Below are 25655 nucleotides of genomic sequence, written 5' to 3'. Positions count from 1 at the left end.
GTCGCTGAAAATATGGAGCAACAACTTAACATTAGTACCATTATACCTGCCAAACTTGAGCATTTGGAAATACAGCAATTTGACAAAATTCATCAATAAAATAACGCACGGATCAAAAAATGTAATGCTTCCTTTTAGGGGACATTTTAGTGTGGTGCACAAAAAATAAGCATGGAGCTGAGAAGATAAGTAGGCTATTTGACCAAACAGTATTTCCTAGGACGTAATAATCTCGAAAAAGGTAAAGTAGAGTTTGGTCTCATTTCGTAGTTAAAATATATCCGTTGTTAGGTGTTTGTATTTTGCGGCGCTGTGCCAGAGACGTTACAAACTTGGCGATGTTTCAGAGTTTGCCTTTGAGTGGGCTTTGCTGCCTTCAGGGGTACTAAAAGTGTCGTACTTCTGATAACACATCATAATAACTCAGGAACAAAGTGGTGTATCTTTGGGAAAGCTGGTAGAGGTTCTGGAGTGTTCGCTGAAACAGCCAGTGTTGCTTAGAGGCAGCATTTTTATATAAGACCGGTATAACTGAAATAAAAACACTAAACAAAATGACAGTACTCATTTGTGTCACGGTATCATCAGCCAGCAGTAACTTGAGAGATTAATAGAAATAACCACAACTTAAAAGCTTCGTTTATGCATTGTTTCCGACCAAATACACTTTATCTGGATGAATGTAAAAAAACATTTTTACCGCTCGAAAACTCTTATGTACCATAACATTGAAGGCACCACGTCTACCTTAGCGTGATTTAGCCATTTGGCATTTTCCGGCCTGGATTTTTAACCGCAGAGGAACAAACCAGTACCCATTTCATCGATGTCAGGGGACTTGTAATGCACCACACAATCTATGTGTACTGTATTTCTTGTGTCGTTGGCATAGAGTCAATGCAAAGGTTTTGTGGAAACTAAAAGAAGCTAATACTATCAGCAAACACGGAAATGCCCTGGATCACATGGGTATATGATATCTGCGGTTGGTGAGGAATCTCCTGTTGCTAGCAGACAGATGTTATTTTTAACTCGTTCATTAGATGACTTGCACCTAACCTGTGCGTTTTAGCACATATCATAGACATCTTAGTAAGATTTTCAGGTGAAGTTTCTCTTGAACTGTTAGCAGCCGTGGCTGTGGTACACTTTATTCTCTGTTAGCCACCACCAGAGAGCTTAGCCTGCATTAGCACTTTTTCTTTTTAACAAGAATATTATGTTGACTTTTCTAAAGGAGACATGGAACACCCAACTTGTATTTTGGAGGAAATGAAGCAGTTTGTCGTAGTTGATGCCCTACCAACAGTGTATTACATCCCAGATTTCATATCAGAAGATGAAGAGTCCTATCTTCTGCAGCAGGTCTACAAGTCTCCAAAGACTAAATGGACTCAGCTGTCAGGCCGAAGGCTTCAGAACTGGGGAGGGTTACCACACCCCAAAGGCATGCTGGCAGAGAAGATTCCTGACTGGCTTCAGACGTACTGTGAGAAGATTTCCTCTCTAGGTGCATTCAGTGGGAAAACAGCCAATCATGTGTTGGTGAATGAGTATAAACAAGGAGAGGGAATAATGCCTCATGAAGACGGCCCTCTGTACCACCCCACTGTCACCACCATCAGTCTGGGCTCTCACACCCTCCTTGACTTCTACACACCTGTCAGTAGCCTGGAGGACGATGCCCTGCAGACAGAGGAGAACCGTTACCTCTTCTCCCTGCTGGTGAAGCCACGCAGTCTTCTGATCCTGCAGGATGAAATGTACCAGCGTCTCCTTCATGGCATCCAGCCGCACGCCCAGGACACGCTGACAGACAAGGTGGTGAACCTGTCTGCCTCTGGGGCCCTGCCAGGAGAGACACTGACACGAGACACCAGAGTGTCACTGACAATACGACATGTGCCTAAAGTCATAAAGACAAAGCTTGTACTGGGAAGGAAATGAAGAAAGACTGCATGTTGACATGATAGTTTGTTGTCGTACAACATGTTGTGTTTGATATTTACACCATCAAGCGTAATATCAATGGACATGTAATCCATGCAGCGCCGCACACATAAAATATAAATGATGTTCTAATATTGGTTGTGCTCGGTATATGCATTGTTTACTTTATGGATTTACTTCACAAAAGAGCTCAACCAGTCCAGAATAAATAACAAGAAAGTGCAGTACAGAAAGGCCAGAGATATGATTGAGGTTCATTTAGAAACAATGTCATACATAGTTTGTCCACCAGAGAGCACTGACAAGTTTATTTTTACACTGTAAAATGTATTAGTCTGTACATATCTTCATCATAACTCTTTAATGACCAAATTTAAAGGGACAGTCCACCAATCTTAAAACATGAAATTCAGTTTACTAATCATCAGTTTACTAATCATGATTAGCTTGACCCTCATGAGGGACAAGAAGTCCAGATATCTCTTCTTCTGCATCAGTGTTGACCATTCCTTTTTTAAACCTGTCTCTTATGAATCCATTAGCCTTATGAAAGTGCTGGAGTTGTTCTTTAACGATTACTCATCAAAACAGTTAATATTAAATATTGGCAAATATATATTACTATCAGACTTTTTTTTTTTAACTCTCACTTGTCAATATCAGTATCTGCCTTGAACTTTCTGTATCAGTTGGGCTCCACTATAAACATTTACTTTGCACAATAATGTTTGTGTTGCTCAGTGTGTTTGTTTGTGTCCATGTAGTCCAAATCAAATGTAATCCAAATGTTTCATTTGACACACATACAGGAAAAATTGACAATGCATCAGTTATCAGTAGCACCTTAAGTATGTCACTTATTAAACAGAGAGAGGATTTACTATAAGTTCACTGTTATCCCTGAAGTTACAACTGGCCTGTTCAGTCAGTCAACTGTCCACACATCTCTGTTACAACACAGGAATATAAAAAGGCCTGGACCTGTTATATTACATAGATCGGGCTTGGTTTGTGTCCAACATAAGGGAAAGGCTTTGTCACCATGTGCTCTGCCCTGAAAATGCACTAACTTTGTTTCACTTTGATGTGAAATCATATTTGACAGGAGGACACCAAAACAATGGAGCCACAGACGAAACGCTGGAAAGGGTCAGACTGTGATGCTGACTCCTGGGTCGCTTATCCTGTCCTGTCAGATGAGCAGTCACAAGACGTCGAACTGATAGAGGCGTTTGCTGCACCCATTGTCAACAAGAAAGAGACATCTCGACTTGTCAGGGAGCTGAACGGCCTCTACCCTTTGAGTGGCCTTCAGCACATCAAGAGGGTGCGGGCGTGCAAGGAGAAGGGCAGCCCTCACCCTCTGGAAGTCCTCGTGTGCCTGGTTAGTGAAGCACCAGACATGAAGGAGGTCAGCATCGACTCTCTGCTGCCCTCAGATGGAGTGAGACGTGATGGACTAGGTGAGCCTTTTGTGGTCAAGGTCCCTGCACGGCCCCCCTTGACCCGACCTCAGTTTGAACTGGCAAGCAAACACTGGCCCACTTCCTTTCACGAGGACAAACAGGTGACAGTCGCTCTGAGAGGCGAGCTGTTCAGTCCACCTGAGAAAGCTACAATGCACATGTACATGATGTCTGCTCTCACCGCTGCCAAAGCTGGAAAGCAGATGGGGATGGAGGCAGTTGGGGCTGTAGTGGTTAACCCAGCAACACAGAGAATCATTGCAGTGGGCCACGACTGCAGAGTCGACCATCCCCTTCATCATGCAGTCATGGTCTGCATCGACCTTGTGGCTCAGAGCCAGGGCGGCGGATGTTATTCTTTTGACAGACGCCCTGCGTGCCGATTTACATCTCCAACCTCAGATACATTTCATAATGTGTCGGACGCAGAGGTGAGCTCTCAGTCATACATATGCACGGGGTATGACCTTTATGTGACCCGGGAACCCTGTGTCATGTGTGCCATGGCGCTAGTCCACTCCCGGATTGGCCGTGTGTTCTATGGGGCTGCCTCTGCTGATGGGGCTTTAGGGACCAAGTTCAAAATCCACTCACAGAAAGATTTGAACCATCGCTTTGAGGTTTACAAAGGAGTCTTGAGGAAACAGTGTGAGGATCTTAATGGGTTGGACGACCACATCAGAAAGCAAAGTTTAGAGGAACATAGATAATTAATGTACTTTTTTATTCAGTTTATCCAGAGCTGAAAAAGTTCTAGTAACTATGGGAATAAACCAATGTTCTATAAAAGCAGTCGTTTCAAATAAAGTTTTTGATCGTGGTAATCATTGTATTGAAATTATGTGTGTAGTTAAAAACCAGAAACATGGTGCTGACTTATTCTGTGACTTACAGGCTTGTTGGAAGGAATAAAGAGAAGGTCAGTGACACTGAAGCCTGACTTGGGATACAACACCTGCACAGTAAAAGTTAGGATCATTTAGTTATTATAAGAGCTGCTGCAGTCAGGAGTAAGAGCTGTATTCAAATCCTTTCTACTCATGCACACACATGCAGATTTATTTTACAGATTGACAAAGGCTGATTTACAACTACAAACTCTGGAATTATTTGTGCACATCACTTTACAATCTTACTGACCCTAATTTGAGGCTACAGTGAATGCCTTTTCTGAAAAGACTGGGATTGTCAGCATTACGTCTGAGGATGAGCATTCTGCTGTCCTCACAGATTATGGAAACAGCTCACATCAAATGCAAGTTGTGAAGAAAGTTCATCTATAAACTAAACCATCTGTAAAGTTCCCTCATAATCTGAGAGAATCACTACATTACTTGACTTTTCCTTTGTGTAAAGAACCAAAGCCATGCAACACATAACAATGAGAGATGGAATATTTGGAGGGCACAGAGATTTTAATAAGATTAAGAACAAGAAATATCATGAGTATTGTGAGCTATGGCCAAACAAAGCAGAACTTGCTGCCTTGGTGATAGCAAAAAAATCATAATAATCTGAAGAGAGCAGCTACATAAGAGTAATTTTATCACAAAGAAACTGTAGACCTCCCTCACTAAACACTTAACCTGACAACAATAATTTGTCTCATTTCTACATACAGGACTTTTACTTGAACATACATAACATTCACCAAAAAAAAACTGTACAATGAAAAAACTGCCCTGTTTTGATTGAGTTACAAGTGAGAAATGATTCACATACCAAGGAAATCATGCAAATAAAGAGTATGATTCCATTCTTCACTCTGCATCAACATGTCTGACGCCCATTACAAAATGAGAGTGTACCAAGAAACGAGCCACAGGCTCCTACCCTTGAGAAGTAAACATCTTTGAAAAACACATCTGGGACATCTATGTGGCTAGAAACAGACCTACACTCACACCACGTGAACTGAGGGCAGAGAGAGAGAAAAAAAAAAAAAACTCAACCAAAAGCCTCACTGATGCCTGGGCCAGCCCAGGTCTATGCAGGCCAAAAATACATCATTAAATATTCACATAAGTTAGTAATGCATATGGCATCCTGTCATCTGCAAACGTACTCAAAAAAAACCTTCCTTTAAACATTTCATCGTCAACCTGATAAATCTAACGACAAACTGTACGACTTAGTACACACATCGGCGGTACAGACTACATAGGAATTAACTTCTGTTGCTATGAGGCACAGCATTTACAATATCTTAATACTTGTTGATGCCAAAAATTCTCACCCCGTGTAGTTGTGGCAGCTTAGGAATCAGGACACTCAAAAGTGAGGCAGTGTTTATGACAAAATGTGCTGTGTCATACTTTGTGTAGAAACTTGCCAGGAAGTATCTGTAGAGGGAAACAGAGGGATTCATTCAAAAAGCCACAAAATCCCCCGATACAGGAAATAGGCAGTAAGACAAAACAAAGTGTGAACAACCTTTGCTTGTACAGGGATTCTACAAATGACAGCAGGTTCAATTCCAAAGCATTTCACACTGTCGTGATCAAAGTTTAGAACTGAACTGAAGGATTTCATCTTTTTAAAGCTGTAGTCAGTGTGAAAGACCTAGGATTTGAGAACCCCATAAAATGTTTCTTTCCTATATCGATGTCTAAACTATCCATCAGTGTAAAGAGAGAATCAAAGAATGTCTAATACATACAGAATGATTGGGGAGATGGTGAAGAACTTTCGAGATGAAGTGAACTGCACGCCGTAGTCAAGCTGTTCCCAGTGTGTAAGAAGTCTGGCTTTTCCTTGGTCAGGGGTCTCAAAAGGCGTGCCTTTCACTGCATGCATGAAGACATACATTCCCTGCAGAGACAAAAGCTTCAGTCAACACTGCAGCAATTACAGTGTGTCAAGAACAAGACCACGGCAGACTGATTAAAATGAAGTGACCTTTCTGTTTACATGTTGTTTTCACCATTTTAACTTCATGAAACGGACGTTCATGTGCAAAAATATGTCACAATCGATTTACTTTGCGGTAAAACACTGTAGGGTTTGAATAATTAAAGCTTCTAACTGTTGTACCAAAGTCTGTGTTTACTTTCCTCTTCTCTGACAAACTAGAGATTAATATTCACCGACTCTGCTTTGGGATGCTGCAGGAGTTTTAGTGTCCTAACGGCTGAATGTTTAATGCAGAAAGAGTATAATGAGGAAAATCCCAACAGAAACTACACAGCTCCTGCCCAGTGCTTGATAGGCCCTTGATGAATTCATGAGCCAGAAAAAAAAAAAGGTTGAATAAGATGATGTCTTTTTAGTGCAAACAAAGTTAGCCATCTTGGAAATGACACTCTTCTTATTACAAGCCTGTGCCTGTCAAAACACTGGAATTCAGTACAGAGGGAGAAGTAATAAACCTACAATGCTGACATATGGCAAAGGCATAATCAGTACACTGCTGTTGTACTGTGTGGAAAACAATAGGCTATAGCTGACCTTAGTGGTTACTGTTAATAGCCTTCCATGCTGGCTGTGATACACAATCCTTGTAAACTGCTTCAAGCTCGAGCAATTCAATGATGTCACACACATCGACTTTCTTTATTTGAGGCCAGCCAAGCAACAATGAAAGGTCAGTTTTGTCTACAGACCTTATGTGGAGTGGACAAATTATCATAATAGATCACGCGTCAGGCTGCCACAAGGACAGCCTCCCAAAATAGAGCATATTTTAACAAGCACAGGCAAGGCAGAAGGTAACAGACACCAGGTTGTTTGGTGAAGAATGCAAGCATTCTTGCAATTTGACCCCTAAATCATAATAGTTAACTGTTTCGAGAGTGATTTGACAGTCATATAAATGGGTTACTTGTTACTTGGCTCAGACAGCAACAGTAACAGTGAGAGAATGTAACTTACAAAGTTGTGAATGACATTAGTGAGAGTCCACACCACTGGCACACTGAAGAAAGGTATGCTCAAGAGCACAATGTGAAGTATTCCAACGCCAAGTGCATAGGTCAGCCAGATCCCTCGACTGTTCATCACCCGGGTGTTTGGGTTCACCTCACTGTGTGCCACACCCACATTCATTCTGGTCTGTGGACAGAAAAAAGTAATATTCACAAAACAGTATTTCCCTTTGGCGTAACATTTATATTTGGTCTTTTCCTGTTTCTAATTCACTATGAGCAGTTCCTGTTGTAAAGTTATTAAAAAGTTACAGCTTTTAATATCCTGCTCATCAGGTGGAGTCAGCATCTAATTTACTTTAATGCATCTGGAGGTTGAACTTCTAGTTTTTCTGTGGTGTTACTGTTTTAATAATCATTGTGTTTTGAAAGAACATCACTTTTATGGTTTACTCATTTAGCAGACGCTTTTATCAAAAGCGACTTATAAGTGAGCGACAAGAGTAAAGCTTCAGTACAGTAGGAGATCTATTGAATGTTTATATTCAGTGCTACAAGTGCTTTTAGGAATACAGAAAAGGTCAATTATACTTATAAATACTCTATATACAGTATCTGCAATTACAACAGGCCTTTGACCTTAAATATAAGAGTGCACCATTTACAATTCTATTAATATGGTATAATATTAATATGATAAACCTTTATTTGAGGTAGCAATTGATACCTCCAACATAGCACTGTAGCACTTTGCCCTCCTTGCAAATCTAAATGTGATAACAAGAAAAACATCTTGTGTAATCTTGTTGAACTTTGCCCTCTGGCACACTTTCAGCTGCCAGACTGGATTTAAGTAAAGGAACAAAGCTTAATTTGCAGTCATTAAAGGAAATGATGACTTAAACTCCACATTCCCAAACGACAAGTCCTCATGCACACCAACTTTAAGCTGTCAGTTTTACTATTTTACCAGCCAAATTATATTTTGGTATATGGTAATAGTTTAAAATATGTAAATGCACCAGTGTGAATGAGGAGACGATATTTTAAAGACTATTTACATAGTTTAATCTACGTTTCTGTCTGAAATCACATGAGCCGTAGCATTAGGCCAAATGACTGCCCACAACTGTTAATCTGGTGTGACATAAAGCTATCAGCTACATTTGGGATCCAGCACCAGATAGAGATTCAAAGTTGATAGATGGCGTAACAGATACATATGGTCTGATAACATATGATATAACAAGACTATTTACTTGTAGAAAGTAAGTATATACAATGACAGGGACGACTGAGACAACTGGAAAGACTCCTTTGACACTGTCTGACTAAAGTTACACACAAATAATAGTCTCTGGCTTAGTCTATTTAGTGTTTAATTTTCGTAGCTACAGCAAGCTGCAGGACTATTAAAATAACGACGTAAACAAGTACGTGAGAGCAAACTGCTCGTCTTAGTGACTTATGTTAACAGATATTATCTATCCCTTAATTTCTAGCATGCCTTAATAAGTGCATGTGTGAACATGAAACATCCCTTAGACATGTTTTCGTTTCCAGGACATAGCCTGACCCAATCCACCACTATGCCTAAACCAAGTCGGTCAGCATCACTGCGTAAATAGAAAACGTTAAGTAACGTTAACTTCTGTGGTTAAAAGTGTTGAATAAAAAACCTACAAACCCAGCGTTGCAAACTTACAGGTAGCAGCGAGCAGTGGAGGTACTTATACAGACGAGGTGCTATGGAGAGAAATGGTTTATCCCCTTGTTGATATGTGCAGGTCCCAGGCGCTGACAGCACGTCGCAGACTGACCCGAGCGGAAGTAGATGTGGTTTCAAGCCAGGCATTGACTTTGAGCTATTTTAGCCCTGATCTCACATCTCAGGCTTAATCCTGCCCCCAAAACTCTTACAAAGCAGGCGGTTATGTAAAGCCTTAGATTACATTTTTTTACAGTTAGAGTTAGTTACAGCCCGACTGTGTTTGGTTTTGGAATGGTAATTCCCCTGAAAGCTAGGTGTCGAAGTAGCCTGACAAAAGGTTGTACCTGTTAGCTTAAACTCAGGGTAGAATTTCACCGTGACTTCTTTGTGAACCCGCCCTCGTGTCGCTTCTAACCAATCAACGGTTAAAAGAGGGGGCGGGAATCAGGTCTTTTCCGCCGTGGGGATCGTGTCAGTTGTTTATGAAAGATTCTACTGGAACTGTATTCAGGAGGGCTTGAGCAAGTCAGTATTTAACTTTTAAGATAGCTAACGCTAAAATTCAGTTTAATGTGAGTTTGTAATATAGCCACATTTACAAGAAATTGGGATTTTAATTGTAAGCTGAAGAGTCAAAGCTGTCCAAATAACCCAAGTTACAGAGCTATTAGCTAACGTTACTGAAGTTAATTTGCTGTTAAAGCTTATTTTATAAGCTTTAATATTTATAAACTATATATAAGCTATACTATTTTATATTTTTAAGTAATTTGAGATAATATAACCTGAGTGTTTAGTGTCTAGCAGTGACTGGCATTTGTCTCTCTTTAGTTTCAACCTATAACCTTGACAGCAAGTTTTCTAAGTATTATCAATTGACTGATGCATTAGTTGTACTACTTGCAATTGTAAATGCTCAATCAATTATATATAATGGAATACATTTCCATAAATCTAGTTTTCATGTGTCAGTGAGCCTTTGAAAGGTCATGCCAACTGGTAGTTTGTATGTGTGACATTCACAGATTAATTCTATGATCAAAAGTAATAAATCTGTATTTTTAACAAAGAATCCTTTTAAAACCAGAAATCAAGGCTCTCTGTTTTCATCAAGTTAAAGCTTGTTAGTCAGAGCAGATGGACAAGGAAGCAGATTTGTCTCACACAATACTTTCAATACTGAAAACAAAGAATTTTTCAATATTTGCTCCACGTCCATGTCATGCTGTTGTCTCAAAGGCTCAACAACAGAAGTACCAAACTAAAACCAGACTTTTCTCTAACAGATACAGGGAATAATGAAGCAATTGCCTCCAGATACTGTGCGGCTGCTGTCCAGCTCTCAGGTCATCACGTCAGTAGTGAACGTTTTGAAAGAACTGATGGAAAATTCCCTGGATGCTGGCGCTTCAAGCATTGACGTTAAACTGGTAGAGTGTCTAAGTTACAGATTTTGGCGTAAGAAAATGATGAATGGTATCGTCTATAGCAGAATTTTTGTGTTTTCTTGCCCATTTAGCTGAAACATTATATTTGATAATACAATTTCCAGTTGCACTGGCAGTCTACCGTGTACATCAATTTTCCAATTGTAGGAGAACTATGGTTTGGACCGGATAGAAGTACGTGACAACGGCCACGGAATCAAAGCTGCAGATACTCCTGTGATGGCCGTTAGACATTTTACGTCAAAGATCTGTAGCCATGAGGACCTGCAGCGTCTGGAAACATATGGCTTCAGAGGAGAAGCTCTGGGCTCCATCTGTGCTTTGGCTGAGGTGATAAATATTTAACAGCTGTAGTTATGAAATGACATCAATAGTAAAAAAGGCAAATAGGGCCAGAATGAACAGAAGTTATACGTATTGATCTATAAGTTCTATAAATGTACTGAACTAGTAATTAATGAAAAAGAAAGTAATTCATCTCACTCATGCATACATGTAGAATATTTTACAGATGGCGTGACTCTTTCATTTATGAGTATATATTAGGAATCAAGTATACATCTTGGTTTATTGCAGTCTATAAACTCGTATGATGTCTTGTGCTATTTCCCTTCAGGTGGCCATTACCACAAAGTCAGTGGAGGATGACATCAGTACCCAGTACATGCTTAACTTCACAGGGGAGATAGTTTCTCAGAAACCGTCCCACTTAGGTCAAGGTAAGGCACCAGACAGATCTCAGATACCAATTTAAATACTGTTCACCAGATCCACCAGCAGTCACTTTGTTTTCTGTACTGTCAATATGAAGTTACTCAAATAGTCCATAATGGGGTTATATTGTATTAATATTGTGAAAAACAAATAGGCGTTCTGTAGAAAAAATGCTGTCATGAAGGAAAAAGAAATACAGGCATTCTCAACTCATGCTGAGTAGCTGATGCAAAAGCTCATTCACAAAAGTATTCAGTGCTTTGTTGAAGCCACTTTGGCAGCAATGACAGCTTCACGTTTTCTTTAAGTTTAAGTCTCTACAAGCTACTAATTCATTAGCTTATGTATGAGTCCTGACTGGATCGTTTACTTTTTCATTTTATGGACATTTAGAAAATATATTTATATAGAAAATATGGGCACACCTCTGTTAAGAAAACCTTTTGTTGTTTTCTTATTTAGTGTGAACACTAAACACTTCGACAAATACATTTTGGCCCCATGCTGGCCAGGTACATCTTGTCTGCCTGCATTCTATAGCCTCATTGTAGGAAAGGTACATTTTATGTCAAAAGCTGTTGCACACCTCTGTTCTTTTCTGTTTTACAGGTACAACAGTGAGTGTATTGAAGCTTTTCAAGAATCTTCCAGTGAGAAGGCAGTACTATTCCTCTACCAAGAAGTGCAAGGAAGAACTAAAGAAAGTACAAGACCTGCTGATGGCATATGCCATTATAAAACCTGACCTGAGGCTCATGCTCGTTCACAACAAGGTCAGGAACTTCAGCTCACTTTTCAGATTTAATCAAGTGAAGAGAAAATTTGTTTCATCTTTCACCAGTGAATAATTGCAAAGTAAAATTTACTATGAATGCTAATATATAATTTTTAAAGCATCCTATCACCAAGCAGTCAAACAACTATCTATATAATTAAATATCCAGTGAGTATCAAACACTGACTGCTTAGGAACGGGAACAGCGGTCAGCTTGGTTTCATGTCAGCTACAGTAGAATTTTTACAATGGTAAAATGCGTGAAAACGTCCTTAAGAATCCTCAAACTAATCCTGTAGCATAAACCACTTCTCTGCTGTCAGTCTGCAGGACCAGTATCCTCCTTTTTTTAATCTTTTCTACAACAAAACTGAACCAATGGGAAAAGAACACATTAAAGTTTAAGTGGTAATGAAGTCTGTCCTGAAAAGTGATATAAATCCTTTTCATACAGTGTGTATCCCCCCCACCCCCCACACACACACAGCAACCGCTAGGTGTCCTCATTTGTCTTAAAATGACAGAGCATCACTGGCACTAAAGCCTCTTCAGCTTCTGTTAATATGCCCTGAGAATCTATTGTAGTGTCATATTTGTGGCAACATAACTGATAACAATGAAATGTGTAAAAGCACTGAACACCTCTGCAAGATTACGTGCTGTTATTTGTCTTCAACATTTTAATACTACTAATGCTAGTCCCACTAACAAGGATGATAACAATATGTTTTTTCTCCAATGATTATTGATCAGTTTACTTAATACAGTTACATTGAGCCTAAGGATAGTTTGTAGGAACAGTGGATGAAAAGGGAACAGTACAGCAGGACCAATGGAAGAGATATACAATACAAAAAGCCTTTATAATTCCACCCAATTTCACATTTCACTTGTATGATCATGTGAAATATTGCAAAAACTAAGCTTACAGTTACAAGGTGTGCATAACCTCATTTGATATTGAGTTTGGTGTTTGTGCATCTTAAAAGATTGTCAGTCAGTTGTGTAAATCCCTTAAACAGAAAGCTGGGGAAGCATATTCAGAAAATGATCCGGTAAATTATTAATCAAACACCGTCCTGAAGAAAGAAATTGTCTTCAGCCTCCTGTTGTTTTGTTGTCAGTGCTAATGCGTGTCAGTGAGCTATGAAATTGTTGCGTGTGATGGAAAATATTCATTTGGCTTTGTAGAAGCACTTCAGAAACACATCGACTAAATTTTTTATAGAGTCATGCAAGTACAGACCAACCTGACCAAACCTGAAAACTGCTGGGTATCTGAGAGAAAGAGTTAGAATTTTACATGTGTTTATTACTGCTGCAACTAACGATTACTTTCATTACTGATTAAACTGATTGATCTAGTCTGCGTAGTGTCAAAAATTGTGCACAATCCCGATCACAACTTCCTAAACCCCAACATGACGTCTTCAAATTGTATGATTCATCTGATTCATATTCCAAAACCCAAAGATATTGAATTAACAATGACATAAAAGATAAAAGCAGAACATCTGCACATTTGAGAAGCTGGTATCAGAGAGTATTTGGCATTTACTTGGTAAATGACTTAAAAGACTAGTTTGTTATCAAAATCAATCAACTTGTTGTTTCAGCACTTAGGATAATGACTTGGATGAGAGGGGCTGATTGATATTTAACCAGCATACTGTAATGACATTCAGATGTAGCAGTAAGATCCCCTGTTCTTTTGAGAAGTTGTTTTGGTGAAATTAAATGTCATCAAAAATGAATATTAATTTGTAAAATGTTGTATATTCAATTTTTAAAGGGAAGCATGCTGCACTCTTAACTGCTTAAAACTCCAGTCTTTAACTGGAAACTTTGCAAATCTCACTGTAAGACGGCACAGTGCTGTGGTCAAGGAGATGCCAGAGGACTCCAGGGCAACAGATCTGTGGCTTCTACTTTACTAATATCTGTGTAACTAAATCCACAACAGTGGATGATAGAACTGTTCAAGGGCGACTATCACAATGTTTTCCCCTCCTACTGAAATAATACTCTGTGCTGTTAACAGTGGGCATGAAGTCACAGTGCTGTATTTTGAGACAAACAAACTCAAATATTAAGAACAAAACCTCCTGATGCAGCAAGCATTATTGTTCGGGTTTGCAGCTGTTGAGGGAACAATGAATTCTGTCAGTAACCTGAAACTTAGGACTAGATGACCCTGAACAGGAGTAACTCTACAGTTTACTGTATGTCTTAAACCAATGAAATGTTTGAGTTGTGGCCAAATCCCTAAAATTCCCACGTATCATTACACCTTAACTCCAGGAATAGTAATAATAATCATGAGTTTTCCTTCCATCGTGATTCTTACAATATTGATAGTTTAGTTTTAGTTTTCTCCAGTGGGGTGTTTAATGCACCAGCAGAACATTAATGCCCATTAGAAAATGGAAACAGCAAAACAACCACTTGATTGTTGGTTGAGGTCGTCCACAGTAGGAACTCAACTAAACCAACACACATACCAGAGCAATGTGTCATGTTCCACAACGTCCCATTTTGTTTACATAGCTTTGACAAGATTACTCATCATATATCATCGATTTAAACATTAGTGATTAGTGATCATCAGACATATATTCAGATTGCTTGTTTTTGGTATGTATAGCTAAAAAGGAAATTCTGTTATTTTGGTGTTAAACATGTTTTTGGACCAGTTCTTGGTTACTTTTTATCCCCTGTCCCCTGAGCCGTACACGGTGTAATTTGGTGTACACCATAAAATAGCCAGTTATTATGTTTTGTTTCGTTCTATTACATAAGATTAGATTAATCAGAGTGGAATTATTTAGCAGTTGACATTTCCATCCCTTACACTGTTTCAGACCACAGCTAAGCGTAACTGTCAGGTGCCCCAAACACAAATATGGCTGACTGTGAACTCTGATTTGGCTGATTATGACGCCTGAGTAAGTTGCTGAACACAGCTGCAGACTTTAACCCCAGATTCTGTTTCAGGCTGCTGCTCGTTTGTACACAGAAGTGTACAGGTGGTGTGGGTCAGAGAGGGGCCGCACGACCACCGTATAAATTTCATAGAAATCAGTTTTGAGGTTGTCAGGTTAGAGTAGTGAATCCGTTTCGCACAATCAGCACTCAGTTGCCCCTATCCTTCATCTCCAACTCTGCTATTTGGCTTGTGTCGTGTTTCACAGCTTCTTCAAGAACTGTTTACAGGAGCGATCCATTTACATGTTCCAGATTGTGTATTTAATAGCTGAGACATGCCCTGCAACAGGGTGCATGCTTCTAGAAATCAACACCCAGGAGATATATTCACTGGTCTACAAGCCCACTCTGGGGTGTCCACATATTTTGTACCTTAACTATTTTGTGATCTAACATGATGTTGTTTCACAGGAGTCCAGTTTGCAATCAAATCAATCCGTTTGGGTTTTGGACTTAAGGTTGAACTAATGACTTTGAATCACAGGGTTTCTTGTTTAATGTAAATTTAAGCTATTAAGGAGTAATTTTGAACATTAAAACTACAGTTTGTGTCCATCTCTTCCTGAATCACTTGACAATCAAAATATATGAACTCCACGTATGTTGGCAGCTTTAGTAGCCAAGTCACTATTGTGACAGATGTTTACGTGGTGTGATTCGCCTGATGTGGACTCATGGAAGTTGACTTGTGTCATATTGTTCTAGGTGGTGGTTTGGCAGAAGGCCAAGGTGACCGATCACAGAAGTGCCCTCCTTGCCACGCTGGGGCCCAGTGCTGTTGCCAATCTGCTCCCTTGCCACCATCGCCAAGAGCAACCAGAGGTTAGCTAAGGGGAAAAGCAATCCTTTAAGACAGACTGAACACTTTCAGGTTTAGAGAAGATACAAATGTACGTTAGTAAAAAAAAAAAAAAAAAAAAAAAAAAAAAAGCACTTCAGATTATTTATAAGTCAGTTAGTTAACCCTGTCCAACTGTAGGCAATTTGCTAACTTGTGTCTTATCGTGGTATGTAGGGCTCACGTTTACAGGTTTTGGGTTTCATGGTCAACTGTTATTTTTATTGTTTCACATGGACCATTGCTCAGCTGGACAAAGTCACCTTTGAACAGCATAACAAACGATGCAGCGAATGTGAAGAGACTACATGGAGCGCATTGCACTCTGATGGATGAGCGTCAAAGGCACATAGCACGCCAGAGCTGGCACAGAGCCGCATTCTACCCCTCCCACCCCACGCACACACCTTGCACTCTTTGCTCTCATACTGTGGCTCCCATGCCACTTTGCCCTTCATTATGGAGCCATTATGGCAACAATTCCATCCTAAAATGACACGTCTTTTAGACTCATGCTCACTCAAAATCCTAATCGAATAAAAGACTGTGACAAGTGGCTGAAGTAATGTGAATGTTCTGTAAGTCGGTGTCTTTAACATCGTGTGCCACAGGTGCTAGGAAACTTAATGGTTTTAAATAATTTGATCTGCATTGGAGATGGATCATGATGATGACCGGCTATTTGTTTTACTTGTTTCAGAAAGGTCTAATTTGACCTGTCAATACTCCATTTAATGCCTGGTTAAGATGGATCATTTTTGCAGAGCAAATGAGTGCATGCACGTTATACTTGACTGTGAGCTAATAACCTCATCAGGAACGCCTGGTCTCAAGCCAGCAAATGTGGTCAGTTGGTGGCTGGCCAACTATTTCTTTTGCCCTTTTCTCTTGAGTTCTTTCCTGATGAAGAGTGAATTATTTTTGTTAGCTAAGCTTTGCTGTGCTGATTGTAATTGAATTACTGTCGAGCAGTAACTTTCTGCTTGGTCACGGTAGGTGTCATGTGGCTCGTACCTGCTGCCAGGCTCCCAACTAATCTAGTCTGACAGATATGGAGCAGCCCTTTTCACCCTGTTTCTCTCTCATTTTCTTCTTTGTTGTTGTTATTTTGCTGCTGCACTTTGGTGCCCAGTTATGAGAACAACCTTTCACCTTTTCCTCTTACTCCCTGTAGCAATGAAAGAGAACTTTTCTGCTCTTTGTGTTCCCCGAGACCAAAGCTTAGTGATCAAGGGAACCAGGTTGACAATTTCACCGGGGCCTCGCTCGGGGAGAGTCGTAAGAGCTATTCCTCTGCAGAACAAAATGTGACACTCGTTTTTGGCAGCATGACTACACATAGCTGCGGCCCTTCGGGGCCAGAGGTGCCATTCGTGCTCCCATAAAGTGACCCTAATGAGCAGAAATAGAGAGAAGCATATGTGCCATGACCTGAAAACAGTAGTTCATTTATTAACTTCATTGGCGTGCGTTGCTGCTAATAATGAGCCCTAGGCCATGTGGAGAAAAAAAAGCATAGCTATTCTCTGCTTGAAATCTGTAGAGCATTAACAGCTTTCCATAATTTCTTACTAGCTTACGTTCATAATGGAGTTTCAAGTACAATTGTTCACTTTTCTGCCGAGTCATCAATTTTAGTTCATGGGAACTCCCTCTGGTGGGATTTTAGGTGAAAGGTCATCCTATATGATGCTAATTTTAACAGAAGAATGTCTTAACACCAGCATGTTCACAGAGAAGTCTGTAGATGTAGATACACATAAAAGAAACCAAACCAAGGCATCTCACTTGCCTGTATTTCTTACCGTCAGACATCCTAATTGAAAATGTATTGATGGTAGAGTTTATCTAATGCCCAAGTTTCAAAACCAGTGGTTACACTGTTAGCAACACCGATGTGCCAGCCACTGAGCATTTCCGTATGGAAGTCCAAAACTAGGAAGCTCTCATTTCAGACACTTGCAGCCAACTTGAGTCCTTTATTACAGCCATTATTTGTTATATGTCATTTGTTGTAATGTAATAATTTTCTTTGATGTGTGACATCTGCTTTGTGCCTATCTTGTGTTGGATTATTAATATTATCATTATTTTTTTAATTTTATTCAGATCTTTTTAGATGGCTTTTTTCCAAAGCCTGGAGCAGATCACGCCTCTTCAAGCTCATCCAGCCCTGACAAAACTTTTATATTTGTCAACAACCGGCCTGTCCACCATAAAGACATAATGAAGGTAGAATTTTATCATTTTGGATTTAAAAAAATGCAACAGACTTAATACAATTAATGTTTTTTTGTATCTAACAATGTTCTTTTCTCTTTTGTTTCCCTGAATATATTATCCTGGTATGACTGTGCATTTGATCACCAGTTGTTGCGTCAACACTACACTGCTCAGTATCCGGACGATGCAGCCCGAAATCGTTATCCCATCCTCATGCTTAAAGTTGCTGTTTCACCCTCTTCGGTCGATGTTAATCTGACACCGGACAAGACCCAGGTTCTTCTTCATGACAAGGTAGCTATGAAGTTCAGGCTTAGTCAAAATCTGTTGTTTTCTATTTGTTCAGAGTTTGGTCAGACTCAGTGATGACTGGGGAAATAAAACAAAGACCTAGCTGAGATGTGATTGGAAATGAAACTCTGTCTACCATCTGTCATCTGTTTGATGTTTAGGAGTCTGTGCTCATGGCAGTGGAGGCATTGCTGGTTTCTCTCTATGGCTATCAACCTGCTAATGACCCCACAACAACTGAGAAGCAGCTCGACCGTGAGATATCTCCTTCGCCATCCAGTCCTTTGCAGACTCATTCTTCACTACTTGTCACTCACCAAAGTGTAGAGGCGGATGACAGTGTCAACAACCACAATGGCAACTTCCTTAAAGAAGCACAGAAACAGAGCAACACAGCTCTGTCAACAGCAAATAGCACTGGTGCTTCACTGGATAGCCAGATCTCAAACAGTAGCTCTTCATCTTCTATAGCAGAGGACTGGATTGTCAACCAGATCCCAGCCGGACTTGAGTCTAACGTTTCTCTATATAATGATGAAATGGCTCAGAGCTGCACTCAGACAACAGAAACAGATTCAGCAAGCAAATCCCCAGAGAAGCTTAAGGACAATGTGGTGTCAGCAGCAGACACAAGCAAAGACCGTTTATTAGCCGAGGACTGGAGCCGGGGGACAGCTCTGACTGACCCCTTATCAGGAGAAGCCCTGCAGCCCATCAGAATCCATCAACCCTCAAAGCATAATCATTCTGACTCAGACGAGTGCAGGAGTCAGAGCAGCTCCGACAAAAAGCTGTTCAATGCCATAACAGAGAAGCGGGCTGCTCTGACGGCCTACGATCTGATCAGCAACCGTGCCATGAGGGCACCGCTGTCTCCCGCTGCCCTGTTTGAGAAGGAGGCCAGGGCTGAGGTCCTCAGGGAGAAACCCACAGCCAGTCTGCAGGATATCAGTGTCGCTGTTCACGAGAGGTGGAAAAATCTGAGGGGGGAAGACCGTAAGAAGTGAGTTTCCAGACCTTTCCAAGCAGTTGTTTCCATTTCTTGTTATTTGCAAGGCAGAAAGAGGGGGGGGGGGTTTGACCTGTCATTTGCAAGTGAGGAGCCTTAGTCTGGAAATTTTGTTGAAATGAGCTGTGTTTCTAATTTCCAGACAACTGGGCCTAATAGGGAGTAAGGTAGACAACATTTTCCGCAGTACAACAGGTATCGCTAATGATGAAATGTCCTCTACTTCCAAAGTATTCCATCTATCCAGAGAATACCCACGTCTCATTTTTTTTTGTTTCTGGCAGGTTTTAGTTAACGTGTATTCAACATTAAAATCCTTTAAGATTCTTATTATTTACCATAATTATAATAGTCCCTAAACATAGGCATTAATAATGACACTACGACAGGATAAACTAATTTAAACTGACTGATATTAACTAGTATTTACTTGTTGGCGATTAAAGATATAAATGTAATATCCAGTTGTCCTGTTTTCAGGTCCACACAAGTCTCGTTGTCCATTTAAAAATCTCACCTACACTCACTTCATGAGTGGTGTCAGGAGTGACACATTGTTGGCTAGTCAAGAGCAGAGTAGGCACAGAACAGATGGAGGTAATGAGTGTTTGTGTTTGACCCTTGCTCCCCTTAGAGTTGAAGGATTTACATTAATGAAGGTAAGACAGGAATGAAGTCATTTACCAAAAAAAAAACAAACAAAGAAATAACAATACGGTGATCAGGTGGACGTGCACATTTGGTAGAAAAGTGCATCATTCTCCTGGCTTAAGGTGTGTGTTTACTTCTGACTGAACTCTGAGATCCAAGCACACAAAACATTTATAAAATCGTGCTGTTAGCAGGTACAGCGTAACACACAGGCCACGTGCAGCTCTTAACTTTTTCAATCGGGTGATTGTATCAAAACTAATTCTGAAACAGGAACACAGGTAATGGGTAAATCTTGTTATGCAGTCATTAGTATCTTCTAAAATGGTCCAGATGCACGAGGACATGACAGTTAAAGCCACCTTCTGATCTCTATCTGCTGAGCTACTCATGGAATAACACCATTATAGTGCACTGAAAGCTCTTCAACCCAATTATGTTAGATTACTGCACACCAGTTTAAAGTCATTGCAAGGTTGGAAAATGTGTATCAGCAGTACTTGGGGCCTTATATAAGGTATGGAAGAGTGTATGGAAAAGGACATCTGTTTAGAATCCTGCCTTGCCGTACTGGTGTCTCAAACATGAAATAAGATGTGGCAAGTACTTGGCTCCTTTCACCTCCACTGTTAAGTGGCACAGCACTTCTAGGAATTATACTTACACAAGTTCATGAAACAGATATTATTTGAATAATGGGGTGCTGAAGTGGAAGCCCTAATGCTTTACAGATCTATGGAAACATGAGTTGGCAATTTCGCTGAGGGAAGTGTCCTATATATATATCAAATTCTCATTGTATCTACATTCTTAATTTAGAACATGCAGTCATATATTATAAGCAGACAACAACAGATGGCAGCTTAACAGCTGTGCTACACTGAAGAAAAAGCTAAAAGACGCCAGAGGTACGCCTGAACGTCTCCACTCACCAGACCCGCGTCACAGATGTGCGCAAAGTAGCCAACATGCACACCTTTAAATCTCAACAACGCGTTGCTGTACCTGTTACCCACAATTTTTTCAAAATCAAATTTGAGAGAGGGTTGTCACTACTGTTGTAACTGAACAAGATTTGGTCAAATTCTGCAGGTATGAGGAGAAGGCAAAAAAACACCTGGAGCACCACGACCAAAGGACCAAGTTGGCCTCTGCTGAGGACCCGAGAGACCAAAGCGTGAGCACCCTAAGGAGCCACGTGCGCAGCCAGAAACGCAAGGCCCCACTGTCCAACCAGCAGCTGCTGGACGAGCTCTTCTCCGCGCAGCCCCAAAAGAAGACGAAGAACCCTGCACCTAAGCCCTCACAGCCCCTCCCCTGCAGCATGACTGCCCTTCGGCTGCAGCTTCAGCGCCTCTCAGCTCAGAGCAGAGCCGCGCCACAGGGCCTCCGTCTTGTAAACCGACTGGCCTCTCAGAGCGCCTGGGTCATTTTATGTGGTCAAAGGCTCATGTTGTTAAACCCATTTCGAGTGGAGGAAGCCTTGCTGTTTAAGAGACTTCTAGAGAATAATATACTTCCAGCAGAGAGTCTGCAAAACCCTATACAGTTAACAGATGGGTAAGGTATCACTCACCCCTCACCAGCAAAATGCCAACCCTGACAGTTGTTTTCCTTGTGGTAAACTGCACACTCATCCAATTTCTTTGCATACATATATGTTGGAGACTACTTTTAAGACAAACAAATCCTAATCCTTGGTTTCTATTAAAGCTTATCTAATGTATGAAAATACACTGTTGTATATTTAACATCTCCTTGTCCCTCTTTTTCCAGAAGTCTAGGAGGAGCTGAATATATGGACGCTTTGTGCAGCATGGAGAAACAAAGCCCTGAGCTGAATGGACAGGTCCTCTTCTCTGATCCCAGGCTTGTGGCCAATGGATTTAAAATCAAACTCACTCCAGGTAAATAAAACGCTGTTGTATGAGGCAGACCACTATTTGCATGCCCTTCTGAACCTGGTAACAGTGTAATACTAACCGGCTCAAAAAAAATTTTTTTTTTAAATGCAACATAGTACAACATAGAGGTGTCCAACACGCCCAATCAATCAGAAAACAAGGCTTTCTTATTTTTTGAGTCATGCTGTTTAAAGGTCTAATGGATTGTTTAGTTTTGTTGGAGCCATTTGCCATCATTAATGTCATAGTTCACCAGTCACTTAAAAATGTCAAACATAAAGTCTCAGAGATTGCTTGTAACTGGATTACAAGCAATTATTCCTGACAGAATTTCTGTGTACTGGATTAGTTGTGGATAAGACAAAACAGTCCCATTTCTTCAACAAATTCATCCATCATGAAAAACAATGAAATGATATTTGAATGATGATTTTCTAAATCATGAGAGAACTGAGGACCAGACCAGACAATTTAGTTTGTCTTTTTGTAGTTACAAGCTTTTTCTTCTATAATGGATCGTGACAAGCCTTTATATACACACATATGGAGGGCAACCATAATGACAAAGCAAAAACAGAATTGTAGAAATTTGTACAAATGTATTAACAAGTAAAAACTGAAATATCACATTGACATAAGTGTTCAGACCCTTTGCTATGACACTTGAAATTTAGATCAGGTGCCTCCTGTTTTTCTTGATCACCTTGATTGGAGCCCATCTGTGATAAATTTAATTGATTGGTCATGATCTGGAAAAGGCACAGGGAACTGCCAGCAGAGCTCAGAGACAGGACTGTGCCAAGGCACAGATCTGGGGAAGGCTACAGAAAATTCTGCTGCTCTGAAGGTTCCCAAGAGCAAAGAGGCCCAGAGATCCTGTGTGGAGATGGGAGAAACTTCCAAAAGGACAATCATCACTTCACTGATCTGGGCTTCATGGCAGAGTGGTCAGATAGGAGCCTTTCTTCAGTAAAGGAGTCTCAGATCCTGAGAAATAAGATTCTCTGGTCTGATGAAACCAAAACTGAACTGTTTGACCGCTCATCGCCTGCCCTGTATTATGCCAGGGGTGAAGTGTGGTGGTGGCAGCATCATACTGTGGTGGTGTCTTTGAGTGGCGATGACTGATCAGGGTTGAGGGAAAGCTGAATACAGCAAACTCCAGAGATATCCTTAATGAAAACCTGCTCCAGAGCCATCAGGACCTCAGACTGGGCCAAAGCTTCACCTTCCAACAGGACAATAACCCAAAGCACTCAGCCAAGAAAACACAGGAGTGGCTTAGGGAGAACTCAGCCAGAGCCCTGACTTGAACCCAGTCAAACATCCCCGGAGAAACCTGAAAATGGCTTTCCACTGACGGTCCCATCCAAGCTGACAGAGTCTGAGAGGATCTGCAAATCCTGGTGTGCAGAGCTGTAATCCCTGCCAAAGGTGCTTCACCTAAGTACTGAGTAAAGTGTCTGAACACTTATGTCAATGTGATATTTCAGTTTTTACGTTTTTAATACATTTGCAAAGTATTCTGTTTTGGCTTTGTCATTATGGTGTACTGAGTGTAAACTGGTGAGGGGGAAAATGAATTGAAGTGGTTTTAGCATAAGGCTGCAACATAATGTGAAAAAAAGTGAATGTATTATTGAGCATGAATATTTTCTTAATGCATCGTATATAAGGAATAAAGTTTTGTGACACACTTCTGCTGCTAACATGAATAGACCCAGAGTGACAGATTATTCTGATCATGGCAGCATATGTCAGTGTAGTTTAACCATGTACATACTGTAATAAGAAAAGTCAAACAAAGGGATAATAATACAAATTATAAACATTATATAGAAAATGAAACAGTGAATTAAGCACATCTTTGCCATCTTCTTCATCATCACTGGGACATTACTTCCCTGTTCGCTTGCAAAGGCTATACAGCGTCCGGTGAACGTTGGTTGTTTTTGTTGCTGGAATGGTTCACCTCAATTGACACTGGCTCTCTGCCCAACAGCGTGGTCTCACAGTAGGTTTGTACCCCAGTGTGCAGGTGATGAGAATGGTTGCCCTTTAAGAAATTCTAGGAATTTTCATTTGGCACTGCCTGCCTCGGTGGGTGTGCATGGGACTAAAGGTAGCAGTGTATATAAGATGGTTTCACTGCACAATCTCTGCTGAATAGCTTTGTAAGGATTGTTGAAAATGTGTAATCTTCCTTTTCCAAAATGTATGCATGATATTTGCAGTTACTGTCATTTTAGAAATGGAAAATAAAGAACATATCTGTATGAAGTTAAAACATGCTGTTATTACAATAAGTCATGCATAGACCAGTACAACACAACCAGCACAGAAGTATTCAATAAATATTATAAATGCCTGGGCATCTCCCGTTTTTATTTTTACCTTTCTGACTTCATTTTGCATCCAAAGTCATGTATCAGAAATATAAATTGTCCATGATTTGCAGTATTTCCTTATGAAATGAGAAGCCATCATTCTTCCACCCTACAAGACAACTTCCTTCCAGTCTGCTGGGGCTTCTATTAGTCATTTAACACTCCATTTGGCCCCTCGCTTGTTTGACTTGGTCACCAGTCCGGTCGTAAACCACAATATTTATTTATTATTCTTTCCTGGAGATAGTAGTGGCGTCTGGAGTATATTAATCCTTGTTTTCTGCTTGTTTTGGCCAGGCCTCACGTCAGCCGAGAGACATCTGGAAGTGACAGCAATGGCAGACTGCGTGCCTTTCCTCGGTGTGGAGGACCTCAGGGAGATCCTGACCGCAGTTCTTCACAGGAAGGCCAGGACCGTGCAAGAGTGCCGGCCACTTAAAGTCACAAACTACCTACAAGTGAGAGACGTTATGAATGGAGAATAGGAATGGCATCACCGATGTGTTTTGTTTTAGAAAATATTTGAATTATGACCTTTCCTTCACAGGGTGAAGCAGTGCGACTTGTCCGTCAGCTGCCTACAAATTTATCCCGGGAAGACGTGGAGGAAACCCTTCTACGGATGAAACAGCAGCTCGGTGAGAACTCCCGGACCTGCATCCACGGACGACCGTTTCTCCAACACCTATTTGACATCCCTTCCACAGACCAGGAAGCTAAGGCTCTGCTTAGGCCTTTAGAGCTGTAAAAAGACACCTTAATGAATAATCACAGCAGTGCAATATGAAACATCTGTCTCATTTTGATGCAGCTGAGTGTTCTCAATGCGAGGTAGCTGATTTGTTTCCATTTTCCGCAACTGATGTTCACCTTTGTTACAACCAGAATATAAAAATAAACATATTTTTCCACGTTTTGTTCTTTAATCAAGCATGTAAATTGTATTTTTTGAACCATGACTAGTTCATTTTGGATAAATATCCAACAGATATTTAAGGCATTTTCGTAACAATTCTTCAATTGCAAATTTTGGTCTGCAGTAAAACACAAATGAATTAGAAATTGGTACCTATCTATAAATATACCAGCTCATATACAAACATTTCTGAGGTGAAAAACATGTAGACTGAAGCTGCAGCTTACTATGATTATTTTGGCATTTCTGCTTTTTTGACATTGACAGTAGAGAGAGAGAGAGAGAGACAGGCAGGGCAAGGGGAGAGAGGGGGAATGACATGCAGCAAAGGACCAGGGCCAGATTTGAACCCGGGCTGCTGCCTTGAACTTACTGGATTTACATGTTTGCAGTTCCTCACTACAACTGTTCCATAAGTTCACACCTTTGACTGAAATACATTGTCAGGAATATAAATTCCAATCCAACCAACTCTTTCACACTTTCTCTCTTTTTAAACAACTTTTGGATTATTAGCATTGTTC

General features: G+C 40.5%; 4 protein-coding genes across 8 annotated transcripts; 3 read left to right on the top strand and 1 right to left on the bottom strand.

Annotated features, from left to right (window-relative positions):
* Nucleotides 1-139: 139 nt before the first annotated feature.
* On the top strand, nucleotides 140-4622 carry adat3 (adenosine deaminase tRNA specific 3). The gene is made up of 2 exons (XM_041057816.1): nucleotides 140-241; nucleotides 3056-4622. The coding sequence occupies exon 2, from the start codon at nucleotides 3071-3073 to the stop codon at nucleotides 4124-4126; it is 1056 nt and encodes a 351-aa protein (XP_040913750.1). The 5' UTR covers nucleotides 140-241; nucleotides 3056-3070; the 3' UTR covers nucleotides 4127-4622.
* Nucleotides 160-2854, top strand: alkbh6 (alkB homolog 6). 4 transcript variants are annotated; one of them, XM_041057820.1, is made up of 2 exons: nucleotides 160-241; nucleotides 1238-2853. In XM_041057820.1, exon 2 carries the CDS (start codon nucleotides 1243-1245, stop codon nucleotides 1945-1947), a length of 705 nt encoding a protein of 234 aa, XP_040913754.1. In that variant the 5' UTR covers nucleotides 160-241; nucleotides 1238-1242; the 3' UTR covers nucleotides 1948-2853. The 4 variants fall into 4 exon arrangements, with proteins under 4 accessions (XP_040913754.1, XP_040913755.1, XP_040913753.1 ...); XM_041057821.1 differs by having other exon boundaries at nucleotides 175-241; nucleotides 1363-2852; XM_041057819.1 differs by lacking the exon at nucleotides 160-241 and adding an exon at nucleotides 260-989 and having other exon boundaries at nucleotides 1238-2854.
* Nucleotides 4623-4810: 188 nt separating the features above from the next.
* ormdl1 (ORMDL sphingolipid biosynthesis regulator 1) lies at nucleotides 4811-9087 on the bottom strand. Its single transcript, XM_041057825.1, has 4 exons — nucleotides 8985-9087; nucleotides 7287-7466; nucleotides 6076-6227; nucleotides 4811-5758 (listed from the first exon to the last, which is right to left on the bottom strand). The coding sequence occupies exons 2-4, from the start codon at nucleotides 7458-7460 to the stop codon at nucleotides 5623-5625; spliced, it is 462 nt and encodes a 153-aa protein (XP_040913759.1). The 5' UTR covers nucleotides 7461-7466; nucleotides 8985-9087; the 3' UTR covers nucleotides 4811-5622.
* Nucleotides 9088-9438: 351 nt separating this feature from the next.
* Nucleotides 9439-25135, top strand: pms1 (PMS1 homolog 1, mismatch repair system component). 2 transcript variants are annotated; one of them, XM_041057794.1, is made up of 13 exons: nucleotides 9439-9515; nucleotides 10277-10420; nucleotides 10586-10768; nucleotides 11055-11157; nucleotides 11762-11925; nucleotides 15618-15734; nucleotides 17860-17982; nucleotides 18121-18267; nucleotides 18426-19267; nucleotides 21017-21484; nucleotides 21704-21831; nucleotides 24513-24673; nucleotides 24763-25135. In XM_041057794.1, exons 2-13 carry the CDS (start codon nucleotides 10289-10291, stop codon nucleotides 24961-24963), a joined length of 2769 nt encoding a protein of 922 aa, XP_040913728.1. In that variant the 5' UTR covers nucleotides 9439-9515; nucleotides 10277-10288; the 3' UTR covers nucleotides 24964-25135. The 2 variants fall into 2 exon arrangements, with proteins under 2 accessions (XP_040913728.1, XP_040913727.1); XM_041057793.1 differs by having other exon boundaries at nucleotides 21701-21831.
* The last annotated feature ends 520 nt before the right edge of the window (nucleotides 25136-25655 follow it).

This window comes from Toxotes jaculatrix, chromosome 15 (assembly GCF_017976425.1).
Source record: "Toxotes jaculatrix isolate fToxJac2 chromosome 15, fToxJac2.pri, whole genome shotgun sequence".
In the NCBI taxonomy this organism is placed as follows: Eukaryota; Metazoa; Chordata; class Actinopteri; family Toxotidae; genus Toxotes; species Toxotes jaculatrix.
This window is presented reverse-complemented; position numbering and strand designations above follow the sequence as displayed.

What these genes read in the sequence shown, in the direction of transcription:
- adat3 (XM_041057816.1), top strand. Translation starts at nt 3,071, where the DNA reads ATGGAGCCACAGACGAAACGCTGGAAAGGGTCAGACTGTGATGCTGAC.
- ormdl1 (XM_041057825.1), bottom strand. Translation starts at nt 7,460, where the DNA reads ATGAATGTGGGTGTGGCACACAGTGAGGTGAACCCAAACACCCGGGTG. An exon ending in CTAATGTCATTCACAACTTT is followed by an intron (nt 6,228 to 7,286) that starts GTAAGTTACATT and finishes TTGTCTCTGCAG; the next exon opens with GGAATGTATGTCTTCATGCA. An exon ending in ACCATCTCCCCAATCATTCT is followed by an intron (nt 5,759 to 6,075) that starts GTATGTATTAGA and finishes TTCCCTCTACAG; the next exon opens with ATACTTCCTGGCAAGTTTCT.
- pms1 (XM_041057793.1), top strand. Translation starts at nt 10,289, where the DNA reads ATGAAGCAATTGCCTCCAGATACTGTGCGGCTGCTGTCCAGCTCTCAG. An exon ending in ATCGCCAAGAGCAACCAGAG is followed by an intron (nt 15,735 to 17,859) that starts GTTAGCTAAGGG and finishes AATTTTATTCAG; the next exon opens with ATCTTTTTAGATGGCTTTTT. An exon ending in TAAAATCAAACTCACTCCAG is followed by an intron (nt 21,832 to 24,512) that starts GTAAATAAAACG and finishes TGTTTTGGCCAG; the next exon opens with GCCTCACGTCAGCCGAGAGA.